Below are 21,120 nucleotides of genomic sequence, written 5' to 3' on the forward strand. Positions count from 1 at the left end.
CTTTTTAAAGCCATGTTTTTATTTTTTAAACATTTTAAATATTGCCACCAAATTGGGTTCAAAAGTTATTCAGAGCTTTCTTATAGTTTGATTTACCCGGATATAAGGACTAAGCAATCCTTTTTTTGGAAAATTGTAAGTTCACGCTTGTCTTTTGATATTCTTACAAGTTACCAATTATTTTTCTAACAAACTTGTGGTGTTTGCCCAACATCCTCTCCATTGGCACTGAGTTTAAACACATTTTATGCAACTTGCTAGCCTCTACTAAGCCCAAAGCCATAACCAATGACTACAATAACACCGTTCAGTTTCTTTGTAATTCTTTTTACTGCCTAAACAAGTACAGTTTCCTTCTGAAACTGCAGTTTCCTTCTGCACTGGAGTGCTTTTCTTGACCAATAGGGCTTTTTGCAGCCAACTCTGCACCTACAGTAACCATGAAATGACCTATAAAATCAGAGCTAATAGCAAACTTTACAGGTAAGCTGTTGAACCTCACCACCAGAGGGCACACGCCTACTCAACACAGGGCTCGAAATTAAGATTGGATAAGCAGGAGCTAAACGCAGCTTCTGGGTATCCCGCATTAACCAGTGACCAGGACATACCATTGGGGAACAAGGAGCTAGTACAAAGCGTACCGGAAATTGAACTTTCACATAAAATGGAAACATAATGTTGCCCATTATTTATGACCCTTTATGCTTTAAAATGTCAAATAGATGTGTTCTAAGGTTTAATTATAGATTGTCCCAAATGCACAGAGTCAAGTTCACATAGGTGTGTTTGGCATCAGTTGGTCTTGGAGCCAAATGTAGCACCTGGTAGCTGTTGGTGTCAGGCTCTTCTAGGATAAAAGCAGGAGCTAAATAGCCCCCAGTTCCCCTGAATTTCAAACCCTGCAACGTGATGACGCAATGCAGCACTGAGTTATTTCGCCTCGAGTTGGGCAAAGCAGCCAATTTGCCAGCACCATCACAGCGCCTCTTTATCAGTGCCCAAATGTGTTTTCCGAAACATCCTGAAATGAAACGTGCAGTCATATACCTCTGACTATGGTTACTTCTCCAACATTATAAAAAATGGAAACAGTAGCAGTAACCCATGCAAGTAACCTATGCAAGAGTGACCTTTAAACCTAAATTCTCTACAAACAATACACTGTGAAGAGGTTAATAACGAATATGAAAAAGTGACTCATGAACAGAATACTGAACTAAGATATGCCTTCACATATTAACCACATAACCTTCCCTCCCTGCCCATGACTCCTCCACTTGACTCTGACACTCTGATACCTTATGACTCTAACCTTCAGCCCCACGCCTTATTTAGACATTACCGGACAACCTTGTCTCTGCACACCTATGTCTGGGAAAGGTTACCATAGGTGTACCTGCATCCACTTGTTTTATGTTTGCTGCAATATGAATAACATTCAAGCATCAGAATTTCTGTTACTCACGTTACCCTAGCAACCGCATCACCAACGCTATGTAACCCAACTGTCCGCTCAATTATCGGTTAATGACTGTAGGTAAGCAGGCCACTTAGATGTGTAACCTCATCCCGTGCTTCCTGTTCTATATACATATGTCCCTCAAGCGCTTGCAAATTAGCACATTATAAAACTCAAGCATTAATTTGCCCTCTAAGGACTTTAAGTAAGCAAATGTCAAGCTCTGTGTCTCCAACTAATGCAAACATTACCCTATGAATGGAGAGCAACATTGCAGTATCACTGCCTTTCCCTGCAAGGAATAATGGGTACGTACTATGCCTGGTTTTACTGATACATAATATTAGGACAACAGATATTCAGACAATTAGAATGCTTTCTACACAATCTGCATCCTTTCCAAGGTTTCAGAGTTCCATTTGGCATGGACTTTAAACATTTTATTGTAACACTGCTGTACAAAATCAGTTTCACTGAGCACTTGTACAATCCTACCCAAGAATGTTAGGGTGGGGTGTGTTACAAACAATCTTGTATGAAATGTGAAATAATTGTATCAATGTGAGGCTTTAAATATGTTTTGCTTGCAAAGTATTGTGGGAATGCAAATATCCTAGTGAGTGTGTTACTGCTACAATAACTCCCTTTTTACAGTGCCCTCTCAACTAGTATTGGAGGCAAGCACAGGAGGCGGGGAGGTGATGATGGAAAGGGCACAGGAGAACACCCCTTGGAGGTGAAGAACAAATCAGCCATTTTCAAAAACCAAGTCGGACGTTTTCTCAGTACTGTACAGTGAATTGTGTTGTTGAAACTGCACCTTCTGTTTGAGGACTTTTCAATATGTGCTCTGTGCGTGTTGCCTCTAGCATTTCTATGCATCTTGTGTAACTGCTAAAAGTGAATTGCAGAAGAGGAGTCCCTTGTTACACAAGGCACTCAATTTGTTCTACCTCTGAGCATTGCTGCTATTAACTTAAAAAGCAAATATAAGTGATGTTCTTCAACAGGGCCCCAGAGGCAACCTCGGTAAGGCTCTTGTTGAATTTGGTCTAGGATGTGGTGAGGAAGAGTGGGAAAACCGATAAGCTGTATCAAGTGACATTTCATTTCACTTCCTATGGCAGGGTTAAAAGCAGGTCTCTGATAAGATTTTACTTCCTATTTGGAATCAAATGATTACTCAGGGCGTAAACAAGTAATTAGCTTTGCCAATAGGGATACTTAATGCTTTCTTAAAGTTTTTCTATCCCCTTACCTTTCCACTACAGAGCGGGCAGTGATATATTATGGTTACTTCCTATACCACTGCTCCGCGGGTCACTGATTCGAAAATATCAGTGGAGCTGTGTGGGTAGAAACAGTGGGTAGGCACATGTATGCTCATTGTTTCCCATTATTGTTGGTCACATTGTCCTGTTTTTAGGGAGTAAGAATGGGTGGTGTGTGGGCCTCTTGGTGTACGGCTTTTTTTCAGTAAATTGTGTCAGCTCTCTTCATAGGACAATGTAATGTGCAGACTAAGCAGAGGCACAGGAATTCTGATAATCATATTCTGGGGTGCAGTTATTCTTATGCAATTATCATCCTTACAGAAATGCGAGGCATGTTCTCCTGACCCTTTAATGAAGTAATTCAAGTGGCATATTAACTCCTCTAGGCATCTTTTCTGACCCATTCCTTTTAGTTGCCATTATTCCATCTGCAAATATTGTATCCTGTCCGGATTCTTTTCCAGCCTCATCAGTTATGTTCAGCAATATTTGTTTTTTGTAATACAATTGAGTGTTTTTTCCAATATAATACTTTCTACATTGTCTCTGAGCAGTTTTAACAAATGAGTAGCTACAACTAAACTTGTTGTTTATAGTAGGCATACAATTCTTTTTTGTACATTTACATTTTTTTTCTGCATCAGAGTACTTTTGCTAATTATTGTGGCAGATCTTAAAGCGGTGGACTGGCTGATTAGCTCTCTTTATAAGCACATACAAAATATTGTTTTTTTAGCCTATATCTTTAGAATAAGTACTGTAAGAGGCATCTTTTACACAGATTTGCAAAGAATTGCAGTGGCTGGGAAGGAAAAATTCCCTTGCAAATGGTCTTATGAGATGATAGCTCACTACATACACATGCTCACAAAGTGGCTTAGCTCATTAGTCAGTAGCTCAAATAGAAAATAATGTGCGCACGAAAGCCGAACCTTTCTGCACTTAGAGGAAAATAATAAGAGGGAACATTGGCCATTACCCAAGAGGAAAAAACATATGTAATTCATCCTTGGCTCTACCTTCAAAGGGAGTACTTCAGCCTGAACTGTTAAGCTATGTAACCTTGGAACAGGAACACAGGGAAAGACAGACATGTTTCGGGTTTCTTGGGCTTCTTCAGTGAAGTGCAGCTAGATTCAGTAAAAAGACTAAAAAGTGAAGAATGAAATTGAATGAACGAATGTTTCTTAACTATCCAGAGCACCTCAGGGTTCTGTTCCATTCCACTGCTTAATCCAGATGAAATATTTCTCCATATTTGTGGGAGCCCATCCTACGGGAGGAAAGGGGACTATCACCTAAGAGTCACTACAGCGAGTAAGCTTCCCTTTTTGAAACTTGTGTGCCAGGGAGACCAAGTTCACTTGTTTCTCAGCCAATTGCTTGAACGTGATCTGTTTCCGCCTTTGACCTAGATATGGCGTATGCTTGATAGGCGCAAGAAGAGAAGACAACAAGAGCATCCTGCTGAACCCAGGCCCCAGGCACATCATGGCGGCATCAGACACCTGCTTCTACATCAACATCACCAAGGAGGAGAACTCAGCCTTCATATTCAAGCAGGAGGAGAAGCAGAAGAAGAAGGGCTTTGCGCGCGGTGGCCTGTACGACGGCCCCTCAAGGCTCCCTGTGCACAGTATCATTGCCAGCATGGGTAAGTCGCAGCATGTATGTTTCTCTGGTTTTAGAAAATGTGGAGATTTTGTTCACTTATTTCTACCACCTCCATCCTTACATTGTATGATGTTCCCTGAGTTCTGAACACCAAATGCCAGTCAGTGGCTGTAACATTGGCAATTTAAAATAAAGGGTTTGATTCAGTTAACAAGCCACACATGTCGCAGTGCCACCTGGCAGCCATCCCTGGAAGTTCACCTCTAGTTCAAAGCCATAGCCCAAAGCACTATGTGTATGCAAATTGTATGAAAGACTATCCTTTTGGTCTAGGGCAGATCAATGCCACTGATTAATGTCACAGTCAGTGGCAATAATCTCATATGCCAGTGCTAGTATCTATGCAAGTAGATACACGTTTCATGCCAGTATCCGTAGTGCCACCTGTAATGATAGTATTATTTGCAGTTACATTAAGAGTTGTACTAATTGCAACAGTAAGACCAGCACGAGTAGTTCATGTAGTAGAGCAGTCGTGGTAGCACTGGATCTGAGGTCTGCAACTTGTGGCTCCCCAGATGTGCTGAACTACCACACCCATGATCTCTCAGCATTGATTATGCTGGCTTGGGCTGATGGGTATTGTAGTTCAAAACAAAAGGGGGGGCAATGTTGTAGACCCCTGCACTAGAGATTAACACTAATATGTTTACTAGCGGTCATGCAGCCATGAGTACTAACATAAGTAGCAATAACAGTAGTTAGTGATAGTAGTAGCAACTGTTTGTTTTCTACAACAACTACCTCTACCCAGAGTTCCAGTAGTGACAGCCCCCGAAGCATGGCAAGTAGTAGCAGTTTGACATGTGAATGCACTATTAGAAGTAGCAGCAGCAGCAGTGCCAGCCATGGAAGCGCTCTCGGTAATAAGCAGTAGTAGCAGAACCCGTAGTACCCGCAGGATCCACAGCAAGGCTGATATCCCTGGCAGTAGTGGTGGGACTCCCATAACAGTAACGCGGGTGGGCACATGTGTGCATGTCTATGAAAGACAGGGGCAGGACAGCAAGTCTGCATCTTTGGGATGCGGGTCAATAGTGTAAAAGGTATGCCCATGGAGTTGGGGGTGCATGATCGCCAATTATTGTTTTTTTATTTATTTTTTATTGTATTTGGTTAACAAACCTTTTACAGAAGCCAATTCACCATCCAAATTTAATCTTTAAAACAATTTTCAATCAACCATAATTAAAGAAACAATAAAAAGAAGTCTTAAGGCCTAAGACACCAAAATCATAACAACAATAAAATGATATTCTCCAGAAAAAATCAATAGGAACAAAGGAGACAAAGAGAAAAGGAAGGGAAGAAACTTAACTGATACTAACAAGACACCATGTTCTTCACAAAACAATCGACCATCATGGTAGACTTTTCACACCCCCACCAGGTAGGGTTTACATTCCTGTAGAGAAGGTGCATGTACATCCTGCCTTTTCAATCACTGTTTGAAGGCGACATCCGAGAACACAACATTATTTCTCTACAGAACCTGTGCCACCGCGGTTGTCAGTGCACCATCATGGCCGGAGATCAATCTATCCCAAAACATGTCCTCAAGATGTCCCTCTTTACCTACTCCAAACCTTGCAAACAACGAGAGCCTGGCATGCCAGGTGCCCTCACAATCCATCAGCAAATGTTTGAAGGATTGGTTAGCTGGATTTTTACACACGTTGCATAGGTAATAAATAAGGCTGCAATGAGATGACGGAGCAAGCTCACAAGCTGAAAAGGGCAAAGTTACCATAAGTGTAAGCTTGTTTATGAGAAATATACGAAAGAGGACGTTTGAATGTGGATCTTTGCTACTGCAGAGAATGAACAGACTGCACATTTTCACTTCCTATGATGTCACTTCCTGTTTAGCAGACAGAGTTCAGTTCACAAAATGGAGAACAAACTAAGAAAAATGCGTACTTAAATTTTGAAAATAGGATAGATGGAAATAGCTTGTCTTTGACCATCAGCACAACTTCAAACATTAACAGAAAGGAACAACCTATTTTATTTTTCTACACACTTCTGCTTCTGTTGAAGATGCTTAAATTAAGGGTGGCTGAAGTATTGGGGCGTTTGGTTGTTGATGCCCCCACCCACACACACCCTTGCTTTTGGTTCCCTTTTGGGTCCAACCAGAATGGAACTCCAATTAACTTAAAGAGGAAGTGACGTTATGACCCTTGTTCTGCAACGGTTGTTTCATATTTACTTTTTGCATTTGCAAAGCTTTTGGGGATAAATTGATACTTTTCAGATATTGTCATCTTCATTACTCCCTGCACAGAGCAGTGCACGTGTCAGGGGTCGGAGTGCATCACAGTTTAGACCTTCCACTCACGCATGCGTGGCACAGTGCATGGGATCAAGCAGACACCAGCTGATGGACAACAGTTGTAAGCAGCTTTAGATCACCAAATTCAAACAAACTCTATTATAGTAGGGTCACAGTTCACGTGTGTGTGTTTGCAAACACATGCGCATTGGGGGGAGGTATTGGGCGGAGTGAGAGGCAGTAAGACATTGGGCCTCATAACAAGTCTCGCGGTAACCCGCCCATGCTGCCGGCGGGTTGCTGCCGAACGGAAACACTGTTTCCGCTGCCTGATAACCCGGGCCGCCGGCACATTACAAGTCCTGGCGGCCCGAGATATCAGGCAGCAGAAAATGTTAGTCCCCATTCCCATGGAGCCCATAGGGCTTCATTGGAGTGGGGACACAGAAACACTGGCAGACCTGCCGGCTGCACAGGCCCAGCAAAGCAGAGTTGTAGTCTGCCAGTCCGGAAAGGGTGCTGGTATGTTGCTACCGCACCCTTATTTCCAGACCGGCTGACTCGTAATGAAGCCCATTGTAGCAGAACCTGGGGACGGAGATACACAGAGAATCAAAACTGGGGACTGAGTAGCACCAAAGCAGAAGGGGGCATCAAGAGCAACACAGGGCAGAGAAGGGCATTGAAAGCCACATGCAGGAAACTGGGGTAGCGAGAGCCTTATGGGGCAGAACTCAGGCAGTGAAAGCCAGACGGGCACAACTGGGGCAGGAACAGCCACATGAGGAAAACTGGGCTAAGGAGCACCCCCTAAGGCGGAACTGGGACAGGGAGAGCAACATGCAGCACGCAAAGTGTTTTAAATTGACAATACACATATGTTGAATACACATATTTTTGACACAGACCTCATGATAGTCCTTGGGAATAAGTAGCATGAACATGTGCTTTACAGTTTAAATGCTGTCATAAACTGTTAAGAGAGGACTTGTGGATTTCTTTGGGCACAACCAGAATAAATAATGGGCCTCATTCCGAGTACGGTGCTAACCAATGGCGCTATTAACACCTTGGTTGACACCGTACCCGGACGGGCAGCGCCTTGGTGGATGGCGGAATCACCGCCCCATTCCAAGTTTGGCGGGGCGGTGATTCCCCATTCACCAAGGCTCTTCCCCATTCCTGAATGAGCCCCCATAGGGCTCAATGGGAATGGGGAAGATGCAAATAACGGTGACCGTTCATTACGGTCACCGTTATTGGCTTGGAGGCCCCTTTGCGCCCTCGACTTTAACACCTGCTCAAAGCAGGCGTTAAGGGCGAGGGCGCAGAAGGAACTCGGAGTATGGCGGTAAGGGATTACCGCCACAGGTCTCGCTATCCCTTACCGCCATACTCGGAATGAGGCCCAATGTGTTTTAAAGTAGCATTGTTGGCATATGCGACAAGGGGTGTTATGGTTGTTTTGGGCGTCTCCATAATGAACATCTATTGATAAATACTCCTGTGTATTGTTGGAGAAAAGGTATCTATTGAGTATTTTTGGTGTTCTCCTTAAAATCCTTCCACGTTTTTCTGAAATGTTTGTTGCAAAAAGCCCCACACAACCCATTTTTTTATATATCTTTATGGAATATTAGCTGCACATAACCATATAACAGACGACAGAAAATCCAGAAGAAACAAGATGCCCGCTCCATGCCCATAGTTCTGCTGGCAATGTCTGGTCCCATTGAAATAATGAGAATACAACCCATTATGTAAAGAAATAGTTCAGTCACTGTCTATGTGTTGTATCTATTAGTTCATGGCATTCATTGGATAATTGATGGCAATGAAAACCACTTGTTGTCTTCAGTTTTTACCATGGTCTAAAATAATACAGAAGATGAGTTAACTACAAAAGATAAGACTAATAAAACTCCCAATTACTGACATAACTGGCACGGTGCTCTTTAGTTCCGTTCTCCCTCAGTACATGTAGAAATATAGTACAACTACTTCACATGCCTTTAAAATTACAGTCGGAAATTGAGTACAACTAGTTTGCATGCTATTAATGGGCCCTATGAGCCTCATCACAAATTGGGCCTTAGCCCTTAAGTGTGGCGGTAACGCTATTACCACTGCATTTAAGGGCTGGCCCAATCACGAGTTGGGTGGAATATTTTGAGTTTTACCTCCAGCTTCCGCCCATTTTGGTGCTATAAGATCGGCGCTAATTGCACTAATAGCGCCAAAAAACCACATTGGGTCCAATGGACCTAATGAGGAATGGGAACTTACCGCTTCACTGCTACTTGTGATCCGGCGCTAATAGTGCTGGACCGACTAATGGTAATGCTATTTGCGTTGGCGGTATCCCGGCGATACCGCCAAACTCCGGATGAGGCCTGCATGCAGAAGACTCGAGGAAGCAGAGGGCAGTTCCTTTGATTACTGCTTTCTTCCTGCCATCCCTCTAACTAAAAGATAATACAATCCCTGTATCCTGGCATAACTAGGAGCGTGGGTATGGAGAACACTGTGCGTGAGACAGGCCGGCTTAAACAAAATCCTGCAATCAAAAGGAAGCCAGTGAAGACCTTTCAGAAGAGGGCAAATCAGGTCAAAGTTTCTGGCGCCAGAAACCAAAGGAGCAGCGGTGTGGGAAAAAAAGGAGCAAGAGTGGCCTGTGGAAACCTAACGAAAATAGAATCCCCCACATCAAACCAGGACCAAATTATAACCCGAACAAGAAGACGAAAGTGGGCAGCATACAGAAGAAGATTAGCTGATCTCAGCAAAAATGACTGATAATTATCCTAGTTCAGCACAGAATTGACATGCGGAATAAAAGGAAGTCAAGAACCCAAAGTAAACCCAAGGGTTTAACAGGAAGAGAAAACTCGGACAGGGCATCCGGAATGGAACCATAACCTGCGTACAATAGATGCCTGAGGATTAGAGTAAGAACACAAAGAAATTCCATCATGGAATTATTAAATAAAAAAGAAATTAGAGGCCACCCAAGGCACAACTCCCAACAGGCAATCCCGGAGACGATGGATACTGCGCTGAAAACTGTTCCAACTGTAGAGCTGTGAATCATCGACATACTTGTGAAAGGCGTCTCGATGCCAGAAACTAGATACCCGCGAGACTCTGTGTACAGATTAAATAACACGTGTGATAGGATCGACCCCTGCGGCTCCCCAAATGGCCCAGAAAGCGGACCAGACGGGGCGCAACCCACGGTCACCAGCTGCCACAGGTTTTCCAGGAAAGAACAAAGCCACCCAAGAAGCTGAACACCTGATGCCGATCCAACGGAACGAGGCGTAAAGAGTACCACTGTATATTAAAACATGTAAACCATTATGATACAATCAATTGAATTCATACTCTAGTCACAGAGTTGTATATGTAGACATCTTCAGTTTTTTTTCTCCAATATTGGGGTGCAGAGACCGTTCCAAGACAAGTCCCACGCGAAGATCCACGGGTCCATATTGCCCCCACACCGACCCGCTCGCTATCGAAGCCTTTTGCTGATCTCGATTTTCACTTATAAGCACTTCTATCAATATCAGAGAAGCTAGCACAGTCTACACCATGTTTATGGTGTTCCTGGAAGCAATCAATGTAGCACACTAGATAACATTGGGCCTCATTCCGAGTACGGCGCTAACCAATGGCGCTATTAACGCCTTGGTTGACGCCGTACCCGGACCGGCAGCGCCTTGGTGGATGGCGGAATCACCGCCCCATTCCAAGGTTGGCGGGGCGGTAATTCCCCATTCACCAAGGCTCTTCCCCATTCCCGAATGAGCCCCCATAGGGCTCAATGGGAATGGGGAAGATGCAAATAACGGTGACCGTTCATTACGGTCACCGTTATTGGCTTGGAGGCCCCTTTGCGCCCTCGACTTTAACACCTGCTCAAAGCAGGCGTTAAGGGCGAGGGCGCAGAGGGAACTTCGAGTATGGCGGTAAGGGATTACCGCCACCGGTCTCGTTACCGGTGGCCGCTATCCCTTACCGCCGTACTCGGAATGAGGCCCATTGTCCAGTATCCTCGACAAGTGTGAATGGCTACCGTATACTATTAGGGCATCTAGAGGTTTATTGCCTCGAGTTACTGTCCTGAGCAGCTTCGCTTAGAAGGTCTCTTCCATCCAGACATCAAGGAAGACAAAACGTCCTCTTTTCTTACCCAACAGAGCTCGCCCTGAAGATGGACGCACAGTCGGAAATGCATCGGCAAGGGTCTCTGCATGCCAATATTGAAAAATAAAACTGAAGATGTCTACTACTATGTGACTAGAGTATCACTTGAATTCTATTAATTGTATCCTAATTGTTTACATGTTTTAATATACAGTAGTGTTTACTACACTCCAGGTGACCCCAGGTCTAGTGATTGTTTCACTGGACACATTCTGTTCACTGTATTTGTACTGATGTATTGTAGATCGGGTTTCTGGAGGAAGCCTTCAAGCTTTAACGTATAATTGGATTTAATCACAATTAAGAGAAAACACTTAATTGGTGCCCAACCCAACCCCTCCACCCCCCATTTTTTACGACGTCAAAGAGTACCCCATGGTCGATCACATGGAGCACCGCAGAAAGGTCCTGGAATACCAGCAAACAAGGACCCCCACAAAACAGCACACGATGCAAGTCATCAAGTACTTGCACGCTGTAGGTCTCTGTGCTGCAGCCCGGTCATAAAACTGATCGGAAAGGGGCCAAAATCCAGCAGTTCAATTGATCTGGCAAAAATCTATCGGGTGTTTTCCCAGGGGCCGGCAGGGCCGTGCGCGGACCTCCAGGGCTGGGGGGACCCCAACTCCTCCTGCGTCCCAAAAGGAGTATGAGGCATACACAAGAGCAAGGTTTGTACTACTATTTATTACAGAAACAAGCAGGGATGAACTCTCAGACCATATGCACCCGGGAGGCTCTCATCAATAGTGAGCTCGCAGGCCCTTTTTACCGTTGTATGACGCGCTATGTGGGTCACCTGGGAAAACTATTCCCAAAACCTTGCGCCACTTCGGGTTGGCTCCCCGAGTGGAAAAATCAGTATAGGAAAGAGTGTTATTGGGTGAGGAAGGGTCAGGTAGTACACTTGGGCCATTCCTAACAATTGCTACAACAAATTTGTTACAAGGGGACACTTGGTGATTGGCTAGACTATAGTGGCATCATGATGCACCCCTCGTACTCTGATTGGTTCATCCGCGAGCCCCCAAGACTGGGACTATCATTGTTCCCAGCTCGCGGTGAACCTGGTGCTGGCAACAATGTGTGACTATGTGTCAGTGGTGGACGATGGACAGGTGTGACTAGTGGCTAGTGTGCATGTCTTTCCCATTGCTGTAGGTGTCCAACTTGTCACTTTATTGTTGCAGACTGTGTCCCAGACGTGAGACCCCAGCGCTTTTCTGTCCTGTAGGCTTGGCATCATATTAGGTCGGCTTGGTCACGTGTGGTGAGACCGTGGCTGGAGCAAAATTATGAGCATTTGATTTGTATTTCGGCTCTGAGGAGCGTTTAGCAGTGGCAGGTGTAACCTTGGCGCGGGGAGCTTGGCATGCAGATTGCAACATCACGGCCTTGACTGTGGGCTCTCGTTGGGGCTCGTTCTGCGTGATCAGCGCTTTGCAGTTTTTGTCTCAGAGGCTTCTGCCTGGGGACTCTTGTTTTTCCGCCTACCTGGGCCTAGTTTCTGGGTGGCGGTACATGATCCAAAATATGGGGGTCACGAGGGGCGACAGAGTGTCATATGCATTAGTAGATATGTAGGGTGGCGTCTTCATTGCGTTAGTGGCTAGACAGCGAATGCAAGCACATACACAAGCTTTTCAGGCATGTTGCGTTTCTGCGGTGCTATAGGTGGCCTATGTGGAAAATAACAACGATGCATGTCTGTGGGTGTATACGGTCCTCTGTGTCATAGCACTGAGTATGTTCTTTATGTAGGTTGGTGTGTGAGTGACCGATGTGCATGGTGTGTTCCTTTCTGTTGGCTATGGCGTCATGGCATCTCTGACGATGATGGCGTTTGTGGTTACTGTTTAATCGAGTTGGTCCATAAAGTCGATGTCAGTTCCACCTGAGGTTTCCGCACGTGGTTTAATTAACGGGCAGGCTCCCGGGCCGTGTGGGGTGTGGCCACAGTGGATCTTGACATCTGGTGCGGAAGTGAGCGTGTCGAATTCCTCTCGCAGGGGGTGCTTGGGCCGTTATGTCCTAGGCCATGGTTTGGATGAGAATGGGGGGAAGGGATTCTCCCATTTTCCCTCTTCAGTCCCCCCTCTGGTCGACCACAAAATTATCCACTCTCTTGTCTCCGCGTACTCGCCATACCTTCGTTATTCCTGCCAAGTGTCCATACTGATTCACGTGATCTTCAAATGACCAGTACATATAGACGCAACCACCACCGGGTTTGCAATAAACCCACTTTCCAACATAACTTTTCGGGTTCCTTGGGTTCTCTACTTTTACTGATGGTGGATACAAATCTGCTTCTATTATCTGCTGGCGCAACCGTTCACGTTCCTTTATAATAATGTCTGTGTGTTTGTCGTCTTCAGCTGGCATTAGGGCGTGCATGCCGATCATTTCGATCATTTCTTCAGTAGTACGCTTTGATCTTGTCTTCCATACCTTAATCCCCATCATGACCGCCATTCCTAAACTTATGCACCCTGTCACAATTTTAAGACCATCTGAGAGCCAAGATGGCATCCATGACCAAATGTGTGAAAATGAGCTCCCGTCCTTCTTCACTCCCTTTGCTTCTTCTTCCATTTTGGCGTGCATCTTGGCCAGTTGTGATACTGCCTCAGAAAGCATGCCGTTGTCCTCATCGTTGGCAGGAATAAATGTGCAACATGAGCTCCCAATCTTAGCACAAACACCTCCTTCCATTGCTGTCAGGAGGTCCAGCACATACCTGTTCTGAAGTACTACCATCCGTATTGCCCTGAGTTCTTCTTTTATCACGTTAAATCCATTAACGGTGGAGTTGATTGTCATCATTAGCTCCCATCTTGTAGTCTGGAGCCACTTCGCATTTTCATATGCCTGCATTGCTGGATGTATTATGGAGGAAAAGAACATCGCCGTTCTGCTAAACAGTCTGTGTGCTGGTGGAATGTCACTCAGAGCTGTTTCTGACCTTCCCCATAGATAGTTCACCGTCAGTGGTTCTCCTTGTCTTTTCACTCTCGACAGGCTTGTCGTGTCGTTCCGTTGATTGCTTCCTCCTATCCTCACTGACCTTTTCTTCCTTTTCTTCCCTTCATCCATTTTAGGGAAGTTTTCCAGGTTGACATGTTTTTGCGGTACTACCAAGGATGGTACGTTGATGTCTACCATAGTGTACACTCCATTCCACAATGGTGGCAAGCTGTGGTATGCCTTTGCTCTGCAGGCCCAACAGTGATCCATCAGAACTGCTGTTCCAGCACCCCCCTCAGGAATCTGTATTGTTCTTTTGCAATCATCATGTCTTCCAAAATCCACTTCTCCGTCATGCTGATAACACAGTGTTGGCGCTGTGAGTGGAAGTATTGTTATTGGTTCTTCGTCCTTATCTAGCCATGTGACCAGTGCTGCACTCCTTGTCCATTCATTGTAACATTTGTCGTTCTCTTCTTGAACTGTCATCACCGATGACTTCGCCAAAGTCACCATTTTACTTCCTACAACTCCATCCACCCACCCTTCTTTACTATATACCTTGCCATATATTAATATTAGCAGTCTTTCCCAGCATCCTGGTTCACCAGCAGCTTCTTTTACGTGCCATTCGCATGGTAGGTAGTTCAGTGTAGCCTCTTTTGTGTCTCCTTTGTCGGGTCCATCCGTCATGTACTGGAGCCCTTGCGTCAGCTGGCAGTAGTTGTCATACATTGGTAGTGTTTTGATAAAGTTGTCTTCATAGGGGTGCGTGGACCTTGCTTTCCATCTTAGTGTTGCTTTTCTTCCTTGAAATCGCCCTCGTGTTTGGAACAAGGCCAAGTATATCAGGCACTCCACTGATGTTGCAGGTACCTCAGTTGCCACAAATGTTCTTGATGCGCTCATGGCGTATGGGATAAACGAGCACACATAGCAGCTGTCCTTAGTTGTTCCATTACCAATTTTGGACATGTGCTTGTACCACATTTTGTTTGAGATGTGTGCAGACTCTGTAATGTATGTATCTACCCCATGTGCATCAATAGAAACACTACGTTTATCTCTCTTTATGTTGTCTTTCGTACTACTTGGACCACCTGACGCCATACTGGTTGCAGCCATGGTAGGGGGGGCATTAGTAGAGGGTGATGCCATAACATAGGAAGCATAGTATGCCTGCCAGACAGCGGTAGTAATCAGACCAGTGGTAAAAAATATCCCTAACATCTTTATTACAATTGCTAATACCACTGGCATACCTTTCTTACCTCTGCTGCGGCCCTGCAGCCACTTTACTTTTAGATGATATAGATGCCCGCCTGAAAATCTCTCAAAGTAGGTGTTATTTTGTTACTATCTTCTAGTCAAGCCCTCCCTATCAAGTAATCATTTAATACCCAGGCAAAAAGCTGTTCCCACGCTCTCCTTACCGTCCTATCTCATAGGGCGGGTAAGGCTGCGTGGAGATGTGGAAAAGATTGAACTATAATCAAAAGGAACGTGTTATAATACACACGTATTCTTCTTTTCTTTAAGTGTTTTGGTCTTTTTATAACGTAAACAAAATGGTACGACAATGCTTCTGGGGTGCTGTCGTCCGCGGCAGCATTTACCCCTGGGCAATGACGTATGCGTTAGTGACGTTTATTCCCTTTTCTTCACATTACATATACAACAGTAGTCCAAGGTATCTGCATGTGCGAGACAGAAAGAAGAGAGCATGCACGTGTCTACACAGTGTGGTGTATGTTGCAGATCATTGGACAATGTTCTTTATTAGGTGGTGGCTGGGGTGGGGTTTACTTTATTCTGGGATCTCGTGACCATAGGGTGGGCTATCAGTGGCTGGTCATTTATGGTCTTTGGGGGGTTTGGTGTCTGGGCTATGTCGTTGTTGTCGTCAGTTGTGGTTGCTGATGTGTTGGCCCTTTCATTGATGTGAGGGGGGGTCTGTGCCTTGTAGGGCTTGATGTCATGGATGCGAGTCCATACGTTTTTTCCCTATATAATTGATAGCTTTAGGAGCTATTTTTTCCATCTGGTGAGGCATTGTAAAACGTGGGTTATTCCATCTCCTGTTAAAGATCCTTAGAAGGACCTGGTCCCCCTCTTTTACCGTCCACTGTGCAGTTTGTTACTGTTCTTCGTTTGTTGTTTCTCCTTGTTGGTTGTTCTTCGACCCGCCCTGTGTCCGTTCAATCTGTTGAGAGATAAAAGCAACACTAGTAACAAAGGAAGAGACATATTCATACATTTCTTCACCAAAGACATTGTGTGTAGCATGGCAATCTGTTGTTGCTCTTGATGGCAGTGTGAGTGGAAGGTGCATTTGGCGTCCGGTCACCACCTCGGGGGTGTGAGGTAGTGGACCGACCCTGGCCTATTTCTCAATTCAAACAAGGCCAAGGGGAGGCAGTAAAGCCAACTCTTTTTGGTTGTTTGCTGAATTTTTGCTATCTCTTCTTTTAGATGGCCATTGAGGCGTTTGCAGATGCCATTTGCTTGTGGGTGATACGCGCATGCAAACTTATGCTTTATTCCCAAGAGGGCAGTTATGTGTTGGAACATTTCGTTGGCAAAGTGTGGGCCATTGTCAGACCGCAGCACTTTGCATACTCCCCACCCCAGGAATACCTTCCTTACCAGAAACTTTGCTGCTCTGAAGGCGTCTGCATGGGAGCATGGACCGGCCTCGATCCACCTCGAAAATCGGCATACTACTACAATCATGTATCTGTACCCTTGACATACATTGATCATGTCAACGTAGTCAATGTGTAGGTGCAGGGAGGGTCCTTCGGGCCGGGGTATAGTACCTTTGATCACTTGCAGCATGTGACCGGCCGTGAATTGCTGGCATGTGAGACAATTGCTGATGAAGTTTGCAATGTGTGAATTTAGCTCAGGACAGAACCACGTTTCTTTTATTCGTGCGGCAATCACTTCTTTTCCTGTGTGTGTGGGGTGGTGTAGTTGAGCCAAAGCTGTTTTCAATAGGGCCAAGGGCATCACTACTTTGCCTGTATTATTCTGTCACCATAATGCGTCTTTGGGGACATTGTGCATCCTCTTTTGACCCATAGTTCCTTTTCTGCCATAGGTGCTGCTATCTGTAGCTCCATTATTTGTGTTTCAGGGATGTGTGTGTACCCATCCTTCATCAACATCTGTCTTGACCCCCTCTTATCTTTTTGTTTTTCTGTGAGGGTCCATGTCTCGCCAAAGTACACAGCATATTTAGCATGTGCGTCTGCTGGTTCATTACCTTTTGATATTGGATCATCCCCATTTGTGTGGGCCTGACATTTCTCTAGAGCTACTTCTTTAGGGTCCTCATTACTTCAATTAGCTTAGCAAGTAGTAGAGCATGCTGTACCGGAGTGTCGTCTACTCTTCTGAACCCTCTTTGTTGCCATTTTATTAACCGTGAGTGCACTGTTGATGTGACGCATGCACTGTCAGAGTATATTGTTACCCTCTTGTCATTGCTCTCTTGGAGGGCTAAAATCAGTGCTACTAGCTCTGCTGCTTGTGCTGAATAGTGTTGTGGTAGCTGGACGCGTTTCACTGGAACGTAAGTCCAATCGTCCCTCAGTCATACAACTGCTGCGCCTGTTCTTCTCACCCCATCGCTCTGGTCAATTGTGGAGGACCCATCTATATACATTATCTCCCCCCCCAGGGCATTTTCCTCAACCTTCCTTGTGCTTGAGCAAATTTCTATGGCCTGTGTGCGGTCATGGGCATAATTGCCATCTTCCACTACCTCTGCTTTAAACCGTGCTGGGTTTACGTTACTACACCTCACAATTTTCAATTCAGGTCTGGACAGTATTATTTCATAACCTGTTGCCCTTTGAGTGGTCAATGTGGATTTTGGTTTGTTCAATATTGCAAAAAGAGCGTGTTCCACGTACAGTGTGGTGGGGCACCCCATTGTTATTGAGGATGATTTTTCTACCGCAAATGCTGCTGCGGCCAGGCTCTGTTCGCACAGGAAGTGACCCATCATTACAGGATCCAAATGTCGTCTGTAAAATGCTACTGGTTTGTGTCCCATGCTTGTTTTTTCTGTCAGCACTGCTTTCATTACTGCAGCATCACAATGTGAGAATAGGTAGAATTGTTCTTCATAGTTTGGTGTGGCTAGTACTGGTGCAGTTGAGATGGCATGTTTTAATTCATTGAATGCCTCTGTCATTTCTCTTGTCCATCCCAACTTCTTCTCCCCCCTCTGTGCTTCTCTGAGGGCCTCAAGCAGTGGTCCTATGTATGAACTGTAGTCAAAAACACATGCCCTGCGGTAGTTGCATAGGCCCAAAAATTGCTGCAATTCTCTCACTGTATGTAGCTGTGGTGTGTTTGTTATGGCTTGTGCCCTTTGTGGTGCAATGTTTCTTCCTTTTTGTGAAATGAGCTGGCCTATGTAGAGCACTTGTTCTTGGCAGTACTGCAGTTTCGCCTTGTCTACCTTGTACCCTTTCTCAGCTAACACTGTGAGCATTTAAACAGAGTCCCTCCTGCACTTCTCCTCTGTGGTGCTGCAGATGATGATGTCATCTACATATTGCAGCACCATACTTTCCATGTCTATGTTTCCCAAATACATTTGTATTGCTCTGTTAAAGATGGATGCTGATTCGCAGTACCCTTGTGGTAGTCTTGTGTGTTTCCATTTTGTATTGCGGTATGTGAAACTTGTTAGATCTTGTGAGTCAGGGTGTAGAGGTATTGAGAAGAAGGCGTTTTTGAAGTCAATCACAGTGAACCGTGATGCCTCTGCTGGTATTCCACGCAGTATAGTGGCTGGGTTAGCCGCTATAGGGTATTCTGCTTCTACAATGTGGTTGAGGGGTCTTAAATCTTGGATGAAACGCCAGGACCCTCCCTTTGCCTTACGCACAGGATACACTGCAGTGTTGCATGGGGACTCTGATGGTACCAGTATTCCTCTATTCACTAGGGCAGTTATTGTTTCATAGATCCCCTCATCTGCCTCTTTGGACAGTGGGTATTGTTTTACCCTGGGCAGCATTGCCCCTTTTTTCAACTTTATCTTTACTCCTCCAATGCTTTTTATGCAATCTACGTCATATGGACTAGTGGTCCATAGAGATGCTGGTACTGCTGCTAAATCATCCTCATAAAATGGCACTTCAGTAGGGGCAGGTGCCTCTAGTGCCATTGCCATCTTTTGTGCTACTTCTTTGTATGTCATTCTCAAACAAATGTCGACGCTCATCTCAAACACCATCTCCCCATCTCCATTATCGTCCGAGAAAAGCTCTTCATCTGCTACCTGTGTTAGTCGGCATCCTTCTGCTAATGCTATTACTGCTCTCCATGCCCTCCCCTCCCTATCCTGGGCATGAACTGCAATGTAGTCTGTGGCTTCCTCAATACTCTCAATGCTCACTGATATCATGGCCCCTTCCATTTCACTAGCCGGTGTTTCGGGTCTGAAAAGGTAAGCTGATGGTCTCCTGCAAATTTTGCCCTCAATTCCTGGTAGCCATGCTATTGCCATGTCTGTTCCATATTGGAAGATGTCTCCATCTACTGGTTCTGCCCTGGCCACTGTTTTTCCACAATAAGCCTGCAGGATGTGACGTGCTGTGAGCATGTTAATTCCTGGTGTGGAGCATACTATTCATTTGTCAGTAAAGGAGATGGTCATGTTCAGTCTGCTCATGATGTCTCTCCCTAGTATGTTAACTGGTGATTGCTTTGAGTATATCAGTGGAAGAGGCATATCGTGATCTCCTACAGATAAGGAGATGTTATCAGTGAAGGGAACCAACCCTCGAGCACCAGAACATCCTTGAGTGTGCATGGCTTCGCTTGACATGTTGAACTTTCCCTCCCTTATACAGGACCTAGTGGCCCCTGTGTCAACTAGGAAGGAAAACATTTTGTCACCTATCGCCACCTGTATGCGTGGTGCCTCCGCAGGGTTAGGTGTTACCCATCTACATGGGACACATCAAGGACATCTGTGGGCTGTCCTATTATGGGTATAGTGACTGTCCGTTCCATGTGTAAGGGTTATGACCCAATATTGTCACCTTCCCCAGCTGTGTCTGTTGTCTAGGTGTGCCAGTGGATGATATTGCGTTGTCCTGTATTTGTGTAAGCTGCTGCACTGGTTGGACCTGTTGTTGTTGTGTTGTAACCGCCTGTTGTTGGGGTGTGTATGTTTGAAGTTGTAGCTGTGCTTGCAGTGGTGCTTGTTGTTGGAGTTGCAGTGGTGCTTGCTGTTGGAGTTGCAGTGGTTCTTGTTGTTGGAGCTGCAGTGTTGCTTGTTGTTGGAGCTTCAGTGGTGCTTGTTGTTGTGGTAGTGTTCCCGCCCCCTGTTGTGGCTGCTGTTGTTGGTAGAATTGTTGTTCCCCGTTATGCCCCTGCTGTCCTTGTTCTCCCCAAGCTGCTTGTGCCGGTCTCATTCTACAAGTGCGTGACAGCATGTTGGTGGCTCTCGTGCTTGCCATGGGTATCCCCCCGTGTTGTCTGAGTACCCATGCTGTCCATACTGATTGTAACCCCGGAACCCTCCCCCTTGTTGTTGCGCAGCTGGGCCAAATCCTCTCCCACTCATTTGTCCGCCCCTCCACCTGTAGTTGTTTGAGTACCCATTTCCCATTTTCATATAACCCCCTCCCATCTGCGCTGTGTATGGTGGTGGTGGTGGCATCTGCTGTGTCATTATTTGTGTTTGCTGTAGTGGTGCTGTCTGTTGTTGTGTTGTGTCTTGTGCTACTGTGACCTGGGTGGGGGCTGTTATTAGGGCACCCTCCATGGCATATTTGGATAGTTTCTTTTGAACCAATTTTGCCTCCTCTGCCTTTCTATCTTCCTCTTTTTGTTTCATCTTTTCTTGCCACATACTGCAGTGGTGTACTATTGTCAGCTGTATCTCTGGCCATGCCTTAGCTTCCATTCCCACTAGTTTCTTTAACTGTCTCTACACTTGTTCAGGGAGCCCTTGCACCAGTATGTGGTAAAAAATTGCTAGTGTTTTGTCCCACGGTTCCAGCATTTCCAGGTGCCACTTCTCCTGAATCTCCTGGATGTAATCAACAGGATCTTCATTCTCACGCATCTTGCGTGACGTTATTGCTCCTATGTCTGAGGTGTCTGGGTATTGGATCCTCAATGCCTGCCATAGCGCGTGCCTACAGTTAGCAAATGGCGCTCCATCATGTGACGTGTCGCATATTGTTACCCCTGGGTTCCCGCCCTCTTCCAAATGTCGTCTGCAG

General features: G+C 45.4%; 1 protein-coding gene across 10 annotated transcripts in view; it reads left to right on the forward strand.

Annotated features, from left to right (window-relative positions):
* KCNT1 (potassium sodium-activated channel subfamily T member 1) overlaps positions 1-21,120 on the forward strand; it is a 2,308,650-nt gene that overhangs the window by 2,022,277 nt on the left and 265,253 nt on the right. For all 10 annotated transcript variants that reach the window (XM_069609538.1, XM_069609540.1, XM_069609539.1 and 7 more), the window contains one exon: positions 4,152-4,390. In XM_069609538.1, the coding sequence (XP_069465639.1) occupies positions 4,152-4,390 (239 nt within the window). The remainder of the gene's footprint in view (positions 1-4,151; positions 4,391-21,120) is intronic.

Source organism: Ambystoma mexicanum, chromosome 8, assembly GCF_040938575.1.
Source record: "Ambystoma mexicanum isolate Mex_15411 chromosome 8, UKY_AmexF1_1, whole genome shotgun sequence".
Classification (NCBI taxonomy): domain Eukaryota; kingdom Metazoa; phylum Chordata; class Amphibia; order Caudata; family Ambystomatidae; genus Ambystoma; species Ambystoma mexicanum.